The sequence below is a fragment of the Lepidochelys olivacea genome (genome assembly GCF_965140295.1).
Source record: "Lepidochelys olivacea isolate rLepOli2 genome assembly, chromosome: 13".
NCBI classification, from domain to species: domain Eukaryota; kingdom Metazoa; phylum Chordata; order Testudines; family Cheloniidae; genus Lepidochelys; species Lepidochelys olivacea.
The window spans coordinates 29,933,872-29,949,677 of NC_140423.1; the positions used below are offsets into that span (position 1 = coordinate 29,933,872).

At 54.6% G+C, this 15,806-nt stretch overlaps 1 protein-coding gene across 2 annotated transcripts in view; it reads right to left on the reverse strand.

Moving 5' to 3' along the window:
• The window catches only part of MTCL2 (microtubule crosslinking factor 2), an 81,612-nt gene that overhangs the window by 58,442 nt on the left and 7,364 nt on the right, over positions 1-15,806 (reverse strand). For both annotated transcript variants that reach the window (XM_084645350.1, XM_084645349.1), the window contains exon 2: positions 1,759-1,983. In XM_084645350.1, the coding sequence (XP_084501476.1) occupies positions 1,759-1,983 (225 nt within the window). The remainder of the gene's footprint in view (positions 1-1,758; positions 1,984-15,806) is intronic.

A 15,806-nucleotide genomic window follows, 5' to 3' on the forward strand; every position in this document is an offset into this window, starting at 1 on the left:
AGGGCACAAGATGACACAGCCGTCCATCCGGCAGCATGGGTGCTGTCGTGCCGAGCCCGCACCATCCCCAGGAAGCAGCGGAGACAGCTGCCTGGGACAGTCATTAGCTAGCCCAGACCCTCAGCCAGCTCCTGGGTACAGCTCGCCCTTCCAGGTCCCTTCAGCTGCTCAGCTCCGGGATTCGAAGCAGCACTGGTGGGAGAGCAAATCCCTGCCCGGGAGGCCAGGAGCCCTGGACCCACACATCAGGCTGGAGTGGCACAAGCAAAGGGGCATTCGAGGGGAACAACAGAGGGAAGCGTGACTCCTCCAGCTGTGCCCTCCCGTGTCCCTCCTTTCCACGGAGAAAGAGGCTGCCAAGAGAGAGAGGAGCCCAGAAATCTCAACCCAAGGCTCCACCGTGCAGAGGAGGGAAGGGGGACGCAGGGCTACAGGGTCACAGTATTGGTCCCCTTCTGATAAGGGGGAGGAGCAGGACCTTACAGACTACCTGCAATGTGAGATGACCCCAGCGGCCCCTGGGACTGGCCAGTTCAACCCCTCACAGCCAGCCAGCATGGAGGGGGCAAAGCCAACCCCCCGCCGCCCATCCACTGCCCCTCCCCTCACACTGCTTGAGCCAGAGAGAAGCCCACCGCTCCAAAGGGCCCACTCCTCTGCACAGCCCCAGGGAAAGCAGGACAGCAGCTTCCACAGACCAGCAACTGCCACAGGGCCTTCCTCTCACCCCGGCAGCGTGGGGGGCGGGGGGGACGACCTCCACACCCAGCTGCCTTCAGAGCCACAGCAGCAGGGTCCCCTCCCCCAGCCACCCAAAGAGCAGCAGTGGGCCCTCGCCTGGGGCAGCCTGCCCTAGTGTACACCTCTGGCGGCACGTGGTACCACCCGCCCCAGAGCCAGACCCCACACACAGGCCTACGGTGCCTGGTGGCTGACGCAGCCCAGGGCATTCAGCTGCAATGGCTCCGTTATGGTCACTATGGTTACGCCTACGCTGCGGTCAGGAGGCGTGACGTAGCACGGGCAGGCACCGGAGCTAGCGCGGATCCAGCTCACTCCAAGCACGCCGGGGCACCGCGCCGTGTGCTGGGATCACGCCGCCTGGCGCAGGGCCCGCACAGCCAAGTCAAAAGGGGCCAGGGAGGAGCCAGAACCCTTCCCAGACTCCCGGGACCGCTCCTGGCTGCAGGAAACAGAGCCCTGACCCCAGGGCCTGGTGACAACCGGGGGGCCAAGATTACAGCACCTGAGCCACTCCTCCAGCCCTGGGCCATCCATGCCTGGCCTGGGCTCCTAGTACTGTCACCCACCCTCCCCACACTGGTTTGTCTCACCCACTTGTCGGGTCTTGCCCCTATTAACTGGGATTGGAAATGCCTGGGGCAGGGGCTGTCTCTCCCTGTATGTCTGGGCAGTGCCTAGCGCAGCGCCTAGCGCAGCAGGGCCTGGGCCTGGCTGGAGCCCGTGGGTGCATCTGCAGTACAAAGTCCCTGGCACAACGGGGCCCCCGTCAGCCGGCCCTTAGGCAGTGCCTCAATAAACATGGTTAATAAGAAATAATAACCATTCAGACAGGACCACACATCAGTCCTGTGCAGCTCCGGGGTCCTGCACACACCACCAGCCCACTGGGCAGCGGGACCCCCAAGATCTCTCTGGCAAGGTCCCCATCCCTGCAGCATCTGAGCTCCCACGACTAACAGCTTTCTGCGCCCGGAGAGCAGAAGCCAGAGCAGATGTGGCTGGGGCCCGTCTTACCTTGACATCCTGCTCCAGGCTGTGGATGAGCTCGCCGTCCACCTGCCCAGTCTGTGCCACGCGCAGGCTGCGGCGCTCTGCTTTGCGCAGCCGGTACTGCAGGATGCGACAGGTCTTGCTGGCCTGGTCCAGTTGCTGCCGGAGCTCTTGCAGCTGGTAGACATCCTCCTCCATGTAGACGTCTCTCATCTCCAGCATCTCCGCACGCAGCTCCTCAATCTCATCCTGAGAGAGAGGGGGACACGGGCATCAGGGGGGCCCACTCTTGACAGGAAAAGCCCCCACGACAGATCACCCACCCAGTCCTTCTCACTTGCTGCCCTGAGCTGCCCCCCGAGAACACCAGGCCTCAGCCTACAGGGCAGACGTCCCACAGAAAGAAGCTCCTTTCCCCCCAGGACTGTCCATGGCATGCACCAGGTTCACCAGCCACAAGGAGGGGGGCAGTGCCCAGAGCCACCATCAGAAATCGCCAGGCCCAGGGTCCCCTGGGGGTCTCTGGGGAGCAGCAATGACTGTTTCACTCCCTACCTGCAAACACACCCCACAACTACCAAGACTTTTCCTCTCCATGAGCCTCTCGCTTCCTTTGTACCAAGCCCACAGAGGATTTGAGGGGTGCCACGGCCCCTCAATGAGATGAAGCAGTTCTGGGGGTGCTTATGCTCCCCCTGCAGGCTGCATTAACTAGTGGTGCCCCACGCAGAGCGTCACCACCCCAGAGACACTACACGTGAGCACTTCGTGGTGAGGCAAAGACAGTGCTTTGGCCGCTGTTGGCAGGACCGTGCATTCTGCAACTCTGGAGCTCCAGAGCAGGCTCTGGGATTTGCTCCTTGTCGCTGAATCTCAGTGTTCCCTTCCAAGCCATAACGCTGTCTAGCCGGCATGGTCGTGAGGAGCAGCTTGGAAACAGGAACAGAGTTTGCCACAACTCCAGCTAGCACCAGACCACAAACACTGGTGCCATTGTGATCCCATGGTGGGTACAGTGTCCTCACAGTCCCCAGGGGCAGCCTGCAGCTCCAGGAAGAAGGAGCTATGGCCCCACCTGCCTCTTCGGGCCCACGAATGAATTTATTCATAGATCCACAGCTCCCCAGGCCAGAAGGGCCCACTGTGATATCCAACACAGGCCAGAAACCAGCCCCACAATCATTCCTAGGGCAGATCTGTTAGAGAAACTGCCCATCTTGACGGCAAAATGGCCATGGATGGAGAACCCATCAGAACCCTCAGTAAATTGTTCCAATGGTGAATTATCCCCACTGTTCAAAACGTATACCCTATTCCCAGTCTGAATGTGGCTACAGATTCATAAGCAAGCAAGTCATTGCTGACAGCAAGCCCCTCCATGAGCAAAGCAGCCTCGGGCAGAGCTTACCTACCCCAATGTCTGGGGTGCACAGGATAATGATGTGATTTACCACATGCAGAGGAAAAGCCAGGATTAGACCTCACGATCACCTGGCTCCTAACAGCAAAAGCAACCCACTAGCCCACATTGCCTCTTGACCCCTTGGCCCCATACTGCGATCGAACCCATACCCTTTCTATTATCAGCACCAGGCTTTAACCAGCTAAGCTAATGGGCTTGGGGCACCCAACTGTGTGGCACTGGAAGAGGCAAAGGCTTTGCTGTTGGGATAGGATCATAACACTGCCACAGAGAGAGAGCTCTGTGCCAGCCAGATCCAGGAGGGGAGCAAAGCCCTTCCCCTTAAGCCACTAGGGTGGTGGCTGCTGACCCCCAGGGGACTTGGGCCAAACTGTACAGGCCCTCGGGATGGCTTAAAGACACGTTAGGGGAGCTGCTGAAAGGGTGACACCTGCAGCCCAGGTAGTTTTGCAAGGCTGCCTAGGAGCCTGGAGGGGTTTGCAGAGACCACGGAGCCTATTGCAAGCCACACCCGCAGTCTTCACTGGCCACCACCAGTGAGAATAGGACTTGCCCTCTGCTAGCTCTGCCCACCCACACTCTTTCTTCCAAACCCCTTGGCAAGCAATCAAAGGTGAGGAATGCAGGCAGGCCCCTCCCCCATTTGCTTTCCCTAGACTGGATACAGGGCTGCAGGATTCAAGGTTTTAAGGCGGCTTTGTGTTTCCTGCTCGTTTTTTGCATCTGAAATCCAGGCTGCATCTCCTCTGCGCCAGCAGAGCCTAGAGAACTGGCAGGGCCATACCAAGAGAAACCTTCAACCCACCAGTGACAGGGGAGTGGGTTTGATCACACGGCTGGGAATGCTCTTTCCATTTGTGTTTGACTCAAACTCTTGGGAAACAGGAGACAAAGAATCTCTCCTTGTTAAAGATTCATTTCCCTGGTGGCCCCTTTCGAATAGGGCTGAGATAGCTCCCAACTCACAGGAGTTCTCCAAAGAGTCCCGCAGCTCCCCTTTCCCTCAGCTTTCGGAGGTAAAGAAACCAAGCCCACAACAAACAAAACAGCAAACCTCCCAGCCCTTCTGGACCCCCCCATGAAGACACAAACCCTCCTCCCAGGTCACCACTGAGCCTCAGGATCCCCCCTTTGAGGTAGAGCAATATTATCCCATTTTAGAGATGGGGAAACCGGGGTACGGAGTCATTCCATGACTTGTCTAAGGCCAGGGTCAGAGCTAGAATAAAACCCAGGTCTCCTCCCACCTACTGCTGTGCGTTTACCACTCGCCCATCCACGCGAAAGATGAGGACCCATTTGCTTCGTTTCATGCTCATCCCTTGCAGCAGCCACATGGACTCGTGTAACACGCCGCCCCAGCCCTGCCCCAGCACGCTGGCTCCGTTCTCTCCTAGCAAGGGCAGCTCCACACAGGCCAAGGGATGGAAGAGAATCGCAGCTACGTGAGTCCAGTCAGCCGCTTGACCACCCCACGCCGTGACTCCCATCACCGAACTGCCTCCCTGCGCTGACACGGCTAATTAGACCCGGGTGATTATGACCCACCATGTCCCACGTACCATGTGCAATGCGGAGATAAAAGAGGGCAAGGGTTCCTATGCAGGAGGGAAAGATCCACACAGGAGCATTACAGAGGCCCTGGGCTCGGCCTCCCCTGCTGGCAAAATCAATGTTGTCCCATTTACACAGATCCCTCCCCAAAGGAACGTTAAATTGCCCAGCCCCGCAACAGAGCCAGCCTGGCTCCTGCCCCCAGTGGCGTAGCTGGGGGGGAGCGGGGCAGCGGCCGCTCCCCCACTGAGCACAAGTGGCGCCATGTCAATGTCTTGGCGCCTTTTAAATTTTCCCCCGTGGAGGGAACAGGGGGAGCGATCCAAAACTAAGGCGTCACCCGCTGCGGGACCGTCAGTACCGCCGGAGTCACCCGGCGCGAGTCAGGGCGGCCGCCGGGGCGCCACCGGGTGAGTAACAGCGCCGCAGCGGCTGGTGCCTTTGTTTTGGATCGCTCCCCCCGTTCCCTCCACCTGGCTACGCGGCTGCCTGCCCCATGCCAGCAGGTCAGGGTGCATGTGCTTCCCGAAGGGGTAGGCGAGGATCGCAGCCCGAGCCCCCGGGAGGCTGCTGTCGCCACAGGGAGTAGAAGAGACGATCTCACATGTTGGGAGCAAGCGCACCCCCCAGGGATAGCTCCAGCCTCCCGCTCTGGGGCTCAGCCAGGGTGCCCTGCCCTGAAGTGCTCCCACCACCGAGGGATCCACGCCCTGGGCTCAGAATCTCATCATCGCTTTGCGCAGCTCATTAGGTGCCAAGGGCGAAAGGACAATGCCAGTTCTCTGCCACGGTCCACGATGCACTAGACAATGGCTGGCCATGTGCAAACTCCTGCTCCTCTCCCTACCATCCCCGGCTGACCTGCACACAGCGCAGGAGTGCAGAAGGCACCAGGCCTACCCAGCCCAAGCTGAGGGGCCAGGAGGCTAATTCTGTGGGATTCATTCCCTAAGCACATCCCCACGTAGGCCCCAGCAGCACTGGATGGGCCACTCCTTCAGCTGTGCTCCCACGGAGGGCAGAAGCCCTTCCATGCCACTGCCGTGAGAAGAGCCCAGGAGAGAACACCTCCTACGTGGGGGTGGGCCTTGGTCCCCACGCTGTCTATCAAGGGGGCTGTCAGCCCCAAAGCAGCGGCAAGAACTGCTTAGGGTTCAGCAAGCTGTGGGGCATCTCCTGCCAGTTCCAGCGCGGAGCGTACGTGTCGCTGTGCCCGGGCTCTGGAAGGGGCAGGCAGGCAGCCTGGGCTAGCGACAAGGACAGCACAGCCCTGTGCCATCAGCCTGGGAGATCTCAGACATCCACCCGGTACATGTGCTCCCAGTCCCTGGGCCCTGAGTCTGCCCCAAACAGACACACTGAGAACACAGGGCTCGCTAAGGCAGCCTGCAGCCTGCTAACCACAGGCTTCAGTTCAGTGCTCAGGCCCTCGCCAGCTGTTAGCAAAGGGCACGGTTAGCTGCTGTGAGCCAGGATACCTGGGTTCTATTCTGGGCTCTCCCGCTGCCTCATTGTGTTACCCTGGACAATTCACATAACTGTCAAATGCCTCAGTTTCCCTTTCTTTAAAATGGAGCTAATAAAACCTTCCCTGCCTCAGGCACATGCTGAATTAGCCACGGTCTCCTTCAGGCTACCCAAGAGAAACGTGTGAATAATAAAGGGCTCCTGCTTCTTCTTTTGCATACCCAACTCACCCCACTGTACCAGCGGTGCACCGCTGCCCACGTAGAGAGCCTGTGAAAGAACACGGCACGGACTCTCTGGGTACCGACACTCCTCCCCACACACACAACGCCACCGCACAAACAGCAGGCCCTTGCTCACAGACAGAGAGCTGGAGGTAATTCCAGAACACCCAACTCCCCCTGCAATGACAGCATGCTGAGTAACCCTGACATCCCGCAGAAACAAATCAAACCTGAGAGACTCCAGCAAGGGCGACAGTGGGGGAGGCGCAGCAAGGGGCCAAAAACATTTACAGTGAAATAATGAGGAAGGAGGGGGTGTGGACAGGCATAGCACAGACAGAAGCAGCAGCTAAAACAAGAGCAATGCAGGTTGGCAAGGAAAAGATCTTTCGGCAATGCAGCAGGCTGCCCTAGGGGCCACTCGCGCTGGAGCGATTCACAGAGAGACTGCACTGCACTCCAACCTCTGACCCGGGCCAGCGAAGGGCTCTCATCCCAGCCCTGCTGCCTGTAAATGTCCTTGAGACACACCCCAGCACAAAGGGGATGCTCTGCTCTCCCTTCCCTCTGCACAGCAGGACCTGTCTGGGTCTGCAGCCCCATTCAGCTTCTGGGGTTTCATTGCCATGCAGAAGTGCACACCCGCACTTGGGGGGGATAGCGGGACATTTACCAGCTCTTCTCCCCCCGCTGCAACCCCCACACTTCCCCCAAGCTGGAAAACAAATCAGGCCATGGCCTGCTGGGGTGACAGGCCAGCCAGTCAATCTCAGGTGAACTCACGGCCCTGCTGCCCTCCAGGAGGCACTAGCTTTGCAGGAGGAGGCCTGGCGCCCTACGGCAAAGGAGCTAACACATCAAGTAACATTAACGGCAAAGTGAAAAGTTAAAGAGCAGATTGTGTGCGCGTCCCAGGGAGGGATCTCTGCTAAGCAAAGACCTCAGCTAATCCTCTAGTGGCCAGTACAGTGCGTCTGACTCCCCTATGTCTCAGGAGTGCCCCCGCAGCTCCATTCTGCCCCTGGCAAGGCAGCACCAAGCATCTCCTTCGGAGCCCTCAAGCACTGGGGCCTCCTTTGCTAAGGAAAAGCTCTGGGGCAGTACTACCTAGCAGGCTGAGCTCAGGACAGGGAGCCAGGAGCTCCCAAGAGGCGGTCCTGGTTCACTGGCTCAGATATCCATGGAACTCCTGATGCATGCAGAGTCCAGGGCTGCACACTAGGCGAGTGACTGCATCTGCAAATGGTTGACTTGACACAAGCATAGGGCACTGCAGGGGTGCGCAATTACATGCTTAGATTCCTTAGGAACCTGGCTGGCTGCATAGCCTGGGGCAAGCCCGGCCACTGCTCTGCCTGAGCTCCTTCCTTCCCAGGACTGGGCTAGTCCTTAGTCAGCTCCCTCCCTTCCACATGTGTAAGAAGTGCTTTCAACGTGTACAGTGCTAGTGAGTCCCACGCGGCTGGGTGAGAGAAAAGGCCTTATTGTGCACAGAGCACAGACACCAGCCATCCCCAGCACGGGTTTGCTCCGAGCAGGATTCCCACATGGGAGCAAAGGGAGGGAGAGAGAAGGCTAATACAGCAGCTTTTCCCATCCCTATTCTGCAGTGCCCTGGGTCCCCAGCCCAGTTTCTCCTGCCTCCTCCCACTGGAAGCTCAGAACCCTGCACTGGGGACATCACTGCCTGGTGCCATGGGAACAACCAAGCAGGCAAGGGCTCCAGTGCGGGATGTGGCAGGAAAGCCTGGGTCAGCTGGGAGGGGCGAAGTCCCTCCCCAGACTGACAGGTCCGAGGGCAGAGAGATGGCAATGCAGCGTCCCTCCCCCCCAGGGTTCCACAGTTCCCATCCAGATGGCAGCACACAACCCTAGGGGAGAGGGGAACTCCTTCCTTTGGGCTTCCTCCAGTCGTTACCCATCGCCCAGTCTAGAGAGCGCTCGCACCTGCTGGCACTCCTGGCTGCCCCAGCTGCAGGACTCCACCACAAACAGCAGGTCCCTGCCAGTTCCTCTGGAGGTCACACTCTTTGCTGCCTTCCCCGAAACCCTCGGGCTTTTACTGAGTGGATTTTGGGGGTGGGAACAGCGATATAAATTCCCTTGTTATTCCAGGCCAATGAGTCACTTGCTGTGAACAGCCGCAGAAAGCCAGTCACGGGACAGCACCCATTAGAAAGCCTTTTGATTGAGCCAGCGTGAAAAGGGGACATGAACAATGGCTTAGCAGGCCTGTCTCAGCCAGCATGTCAACTCAGATGACAAAACGAGGCATCATCTCTCAGGGCACCCAAGGCTCCAGCTCGATCTGCCGTCAGGAAGCACTCGCACAGCACTCTCCCCCTCACTTCAGTTGCTGAATGTGCTACGGGACACGATGCAAACCCCTCAGCCGCCACCCCAGAGGCTCATAGCATGTACACAGCCCTTCCACCAGGCATCCCAAAGCTGGGCTCGGAACCCCATTCACAGATAGGGAAACAGAGGCCCTGGGTCCCAAGTCTCCCCTGCCTCCCACCATCTGAAGCCATTTTCACCTTGGCAAAGGGGGCAAGTGGAAACTCCTGCTCTGGTGGCATTTTACAAAGGTGTAAGGACAATACAAAGGGCAAGACAGGGTCACCAAGGCACACGATTTACCCTTGGTGACTAGCACAGCCAGGAACAGAGCCCACCTCCTGCCTCCCAGCGCAGGGCCCTGGCCACACCACCTCCTTCATGCAGGGAACTTCACCACAGTAACAACAGAACAGGGCACTGGGTGAATGAACGTAGCCCACTGAGTCCTGCTCCACATCCCATGGCTGCCCTGATGGGGAAAGCCTTGGGGCAAGGGATGTCTATGTGCTGGGCAGCACATTGCTGGTGTTAAGTACAGACATAATCATACAGGTGTGCTCTGCAAACTACAGGTCCTAGCATGCCATGCTCCATCTCCCTGCACAGAGGCTACTTGCATTCCTGAGACTTGTGGTGTCCAACATGCATATTAAAAATGAGGCCAGCCACAATTTGCTCCATTTCATGCTCATTGCCATTGAAACATGGCATGAATCTGGCCAACAGGAAGACTCCCCAAGAGCCTTCTTTGTGAGGCTGCTCAGTCAGGACCCATCTTCCTCCCGCATCGACAAGCCTGGCCCAGGAACACCCAGAAGGCTGAGACTCAGATAGAGCACGAGGCTGGGCGGCTGTGGGGGCCAGTCACTGTTGCGGGCAAATAGAGACCGTCAGCCAGGCAATCCAGGATTACCTTCCAGAGAGGCTAATCCAGCCGCTCCTCAGAGTGCAGGGAGAACAAAAAACCAGATGAGTGTGAACTCCTGAAATGCCAAAGGGGAGAAATCCAACCCAGCTCACGATTCCAGGTGCCGTTGCGTGCCAGGTAATTACCCATTGCCGCTTGTGGGAGGCAGCAATTGGAAGAAGCACCGGGCCAGGCCATCGGGGCCGGACACATACCTCTACAACCACACACAGGCACTAAATGCTGAAAAGAAAGTCTTTGTGCCAACACGTCCCATACGACTGGCTCCCACTCACTGGGCTTTGACTGTTCCCAGGGGCTATTCTGGGTCAGAGCACCAGGGCAGATATGCCATAGCTGTTTGGAAAGGAAGAACACACAACACAGCCAGCTCTCTGGAACAGCAAGTTCCAGGGGGCAGAGTGGCCTCGTGGGAGATGTGTTTGGAGAAAGGATCCTTAGAAATGAAGCTGCCTTTTAGCAAGAGACCTGCATTGTTAAGAGTCGCTGGGGCTGTGATTGCATCCAATTAAACTCAGCAAACAGCCCTGGGGAGCGGTGCAGATTGAGCAGCCGTATGCAATCACGTAATGAAAGGCTGTATCACAGGGATGCTTTCCCACCTTTGGAAAGCCCTGGATAGCTATTCTTATTAGGAGTAGAACAAAGGGCAGGGGCTGGAACTGCGCAGTACGGAGTACAGCAGTCCAACCCCCACCCCCTCCCAGTGTCCCCAAGTACAGCACGCAAGTATTTCTCTATGAAAATTCTTCCAACATAAAACCAAGGGAAGGCAATTGTTACTCCCAAGAACTCCCTGTACACACATGATCAGCTTCAGAAACCAAACAAGTCTCAGACATGTCAAATTAGAGAACACCGGCCCAAAATGTAACCACTAGCTCTTCAGATGGCCTGATGCAAAAGAAAAGGAGGACTTGTGGCACCTTAGAGACTAACCAATTTATCTGAGCACGAGCTTTCGTGAGCTACAGCTCACTTCATCGGATGCATACTGCAAGAGAGTCTCTTTCTCGCCCACCTGCATCATCGTGAGTGGTGCACGCATCGCTCTGTCCTGCTGCTCCACTCTTGAGGGCAGGCAGGAGATGGGAGTCCTCAGGTCTCAAGAACAAACATGATGGGCTGGAGGAGGGACAACTCAGCAGACCAACCAGGGAAGCAGCCGGGTCTAAGCTAGAGCCTTGCCTAAGTCTGCACTGCCCCTTTAAGACAGAGGTGCCCCAAATTCGCCCAAACATGATTGCTTCTCTGAGGGCTTGGCTACACTTGCAAGTTACAGCGCAATAAAGGAGCCCCGGGCGCACTAGCTCACTACCTGTCCACACTGGCAAGGCACGGAGCGCTCTGACTCCGCGGCTACAGGGCTGCTGGTAATCCACCTTGGTGAGTGGAATAACTTTTGCTGCGCCCCTCGCTGGAGCACCATGGTGCCAGTGTGAACGAGGTGTTGCTTTACTGTGCTCTGATCAGCCTCCGGAAACGTCCCATAATCCCCTTAAGTCAAGCGGCCACTCTTGTCATTGTTTGGAATCGGCGGTAGGAATGCGGAAATGCCCGTTGAAAGCTCCGTTTCTGACAGCCAGCTCCTTATCTGCTCCGAGACAAAGCAACCCTTAGTGTGGAATGCTGGGTGAGAGAGAGAGAGGCGGGGGCGGGTCTGCTGCTGTCTGAACTTACAAGACAGCACGCTGACATGCTCTCAGCCCCCCAAAAACCAACTCTTTCTCCCCCCACATACACACAACACACTCCCTGTCACACTTCACACCACACCACCCCTATTTGAAAAGCACGTTGTAGCCACTTGCATTATGGGCAGCTATCCCAGCATGCACCGCTCCCAATGCTGCTGCAAATGCCACAAATGTGGCCATGCCAGTGTGCTTGAAGCTGTCAGTGTGGACAGACTGCTGCGCTTTCCCTTCTGCGCTCTCCGAAGGCTAGTTTAACTCAAAGCGCTCTATATCTGCAAGTGTAGCCATGCCCTGACTGAAGGGAAGAGTGCAGCAGCTCAGAGCAGGAAATTGCGTGGCCCACCTCCGGGCCAACTTGGCTTGCAGCGTCCCCAAATCCTCACTGGAATGGTTTGAATGAGAAAAGGTACAAAATGGTAAATAAAGCCATCTGCTTCCTCAGAAGCCCAGCTTTTGGAAGTGTGAGTGAACAAGTGTACACCTGACACGTGTGCCCACAGCGCTCACGCCTTATGCAGGCTGGGGATTTGTGACTACACAGCTGAGCTTTGCACGTACATGAGAAGGGCACAAAACACACATTTGAAACTATAACAGAGTCCTTCCCTCTGAGCAAACTGCTGCATCACCAGTGCCAGCGGTCTGGAGAATGACTTCTGTACAGAGCAGCCTCCCTCCCCCTGCTCACAGAGTCAGAGTTTCCAAGGCCAGAAAGGACCATTGGGATTGACCTCCTGCATAACACAGGAGATGGAAACCTCGCCCAGCAATTCCTGCATCCAGCCCACAACTTCTGTTTGAGCTACCGTGATCAAAACCTTCCAGTGGAAACCATCTCGCCAGGTTTTGGTGGAATTATTGGTATTGTCTTTTTTTTTTTTTTTAAAACATGCGAAGACAAAATACTAGAAAATATTAAATATCTAGAATGAAATCCTAGATTAATGATATCCCCTAAATATCTTTAGAATGACCAAAGTTAGTGGGAGTTTTGCCACTGGCCTCAATGGGTATGCCTACATGGCAATTAAAACGCCGTGCCAGCTGACTCGGACTAAGGAGCTGTTTAACTGCAGCGTAGCAGAACAGGCTCAGGCTGGAGCCTGAGCCCTAGGACTCTCCCACCTTGCAGGGTCCTACAACCCAGGCTCCAGCCTGACCCCAAACATCTACTCTGCAATTAAACAGCCCCTTAGCCAGAGCCCCACGAGTCCAAGTCAGCTGGCACAGGCGGGTTTTTAATTGCAGCAAAGACAGACCCAATGGAGGCAAGGTTTCACCTCCAGGGCGTAATACAGCCATGTGCAGCCAACCCCAAGCTTATAAAGGACAGCTCTTTCCCAGAAAATTTGATTGGTTTAAAAATAAAAATGACAAACTGCTTGGGAGCCGTGAGGAAAGCAGGCATATTCCACCTGGATTTCAGTGGAGCATTCAATCTAGCATCTCATGAACCTTTTATCACCAAATTAATTCAAACTGATTTCGCTATGAACGAGCTCTGCCACGCAGACTGGCTCAGGGACTCCGAGCAAAGGGTGATATATCGAATTCGCGAGAGGCGTCCCGGGAGAGAAAATTACACTGATCCAAGAGCCTGGACTTAATAGAGAAAGTCCTGGACCAGTGCCAAAATAGAACCACGCTAGCCTGAGGGACCATTTAAGGACCAGAGTCTTGTGCAGTCCAGGGCTAGAAAGGAAAGCTCTCAGATTCCCAGTGGTGCCTAGTGTTCATTTATAAGCCCAGTAAGTCATGGCGTATTACAGCCTCAGCCACAATCATTCGGATCTCCAGCCTGACTTTCCCACGCGCCACCTACTTCAATTCTGACCTGATTTTAGGGGCCACTGAGCACTGTTAGTACATCAGGTTGGCTCTCACTCTGTGCGCTATGAACTCATCCAGTTTCCAGCCACGGGTAAGCACCGATCTGTAACTCCAGGGGCTACTGAGACTATGAGCATATAAAATCCAGATGGAAGGCGAGTGAATCGGGGGCTGAAGCAGGGTAATGCTGGTTTACTGAATGTTAACAATGTAAAACAACTTCCATCGCATCACAGCAGCTAGATTTCATTGTATGCCTCACTACGACAAGCCAGAGAGGCTGTCTGCATCCCATGCAGCTGCTGACATGGGGAGCTCCTCCTCCCCACGCACACAATGGCCCCTGGAGGCGAAGTGCAGAAAAATCAGCAAATTTAGGAAAAGGACTGATTTTACTCCACCTAACTTCCCTTCAACACCCTCCCCGCCACGCCCTCCAGCTCAGCCCCAGTACCAGTGAACAGGTGACTGCTGCACAGTTCCCACCTCTCAGAACTAGCATGTCAGGCTTTCTGCAGACTCAGGTAGGCAGCATCGGCTTCACCTCTGGAAGGTTCACACCAAACAAAGGCTCAAATCTTTGTGGGTTTTTTAATTCAGCAGAAACGGGCAGAAACTCTGTGCTTTAAAAAATACTCATGTTTATCTCCAGGATGGCATCTGCTGTACCAAGAAAACGTGGCCATCTCCTCATCAGAGCTCTAAAGAGCTGCCTGGATGAGACCCAGCCATGGAGTCCCAAGCCCTTTTTATTCAGGCTACCCTACCAGAGAGCACAGCTGACCCAGCAGATACCTTTGCCTAAAAAGTTAGGTCGATTCAGATACATCGTTCAGAGGTGTGAAAAATCCACACCCCTGAGCGACGTAGATAAGCCAGCCTAACCCCAGGTGCAGAAAGTGCGAGGTCGACCTAGCTACCCCCTCTTGGGGAGGTGGATTACCTACCCCGATGGGAGAACCTCTCCTGTCAGCACAGGCCGTGGCCACAATGAAACACTACAGAGGCGCAGCTGTGCTGCTCTAGTGTAGACAAGCGCAGAGTAGCCGTGGGATGAAGCTAAAGTTCGGTCATGAATTAGAAATTGGTTAAGAGAAAAAACAGAAACCAACTGTTCATTTTTAGACTGGAAGGAGGTTAACAGTGGTCCCCACAATCTTTTCTCTAATCGATGTATTGATTATGTGCAAAAAGAGTTGAATGGTGAGGTGGCAAAATTTGCAGGTGACAAAAATAACTGTGTGTCAAGAGTAGAGAAGAGATTGGGAGGAAATTCAGAAAGCCCTAAAAACTTAAAAGTACAACAGCAGATGAAACTCAAGGTGCAAGGTGATAGCAGGGAGAGCTGCATGATCATATCCAGGGATGGGCTGCACATTAATTGTTACCACTCAGGAAAAGTCCCTTGGCATCACCTTGGGCAGCTCAATGAACAAACGAGGTATCTGAGAAAGGGCTAGAAATCACACTGGACACGCTTCAGAGTAGCAGCTGTGTTCGTCTGTATCCGCAAAAAGAAAAGGAGGACTTGTGGCACCTTAGAGACTAACAAATTTATTTGAGCATAAACTTTCGTGAGCTACAGCTCACTTCACAAAAGGTTATGCTCAAATAAATGTTAGTCTCTAAGGTGCCACAAGTCCTCTTTTTCTTGTTACTGGACACACTGTATCCCTATATAAAAGCAGCCTTGCTGTACCTATGGCATTCCAGTTCTGTCTCAGGAAGGAGCACAAGTGGCAAAGGTCCAGAAAACAGCAACAAAACTGATGACAGGCACAGAGAGACCCTGCAAACATTTATGCGTGTGCATGACTTTACCTTTGTGAGTAGACCCACAGCATGAAATCCTGGCTCTGCGGAAGTCAACAGGATTTTAACCATTGAATTTAATGCAACTACTCACACAAGTGGTGATACACATGCTTAGGTATTTGCAAGTACGGAGAAAATTTAAAACTGGTAAAAGGAATTTTTTTATACAATGAATAATTAATGTGAGAGACTTGCTGGCACAAAATATTGAGACAGAGAGCTTAGTAGGAGTCAAAAGACATCAGACAGTTGTATGGATAATAAGAATATCACCGGCTGTTAAGTTAGTTAGGATGAAAATATGTAAAGGATATCAACCCTACTGCTTCAAGGCACAAGCTAACTATTACATGCCTGGAATTAGGGAAAAAATTCTCTCATGAGCCTGTTACGATATAATTTATTACTAATGATTACAGTAGGATGCAGAGCCTCCAGTCAGGACTGAGGCCCAGCCTCACTGGATGCTAGACAATATACAATAGAAGACAGTCCTTGCACTAAGGAGCTTGCAGTCTAAATAAGGACAATACACAATGGGGAGGGGAGAAGGAAGAGAAAACAAGAGATGGCCACAATAATAGGAACAGAAGCTTGTGCATATGTTTAGCTAAGTGTGCACTATGTCCATTCACAGTTTCCCCCAAAGCTTCTGGTACCAGACCCAGTCAGAGCGGGGTCATAGGCTAGAAACCCCACGGATCTGATGCAGGATGGCAGTGCAGTGTGGTTGTGATCTCTCCTTGTAAAATGGGGATTACTAGCCAGGAATGACAAGGCGACATTTCCTCTGA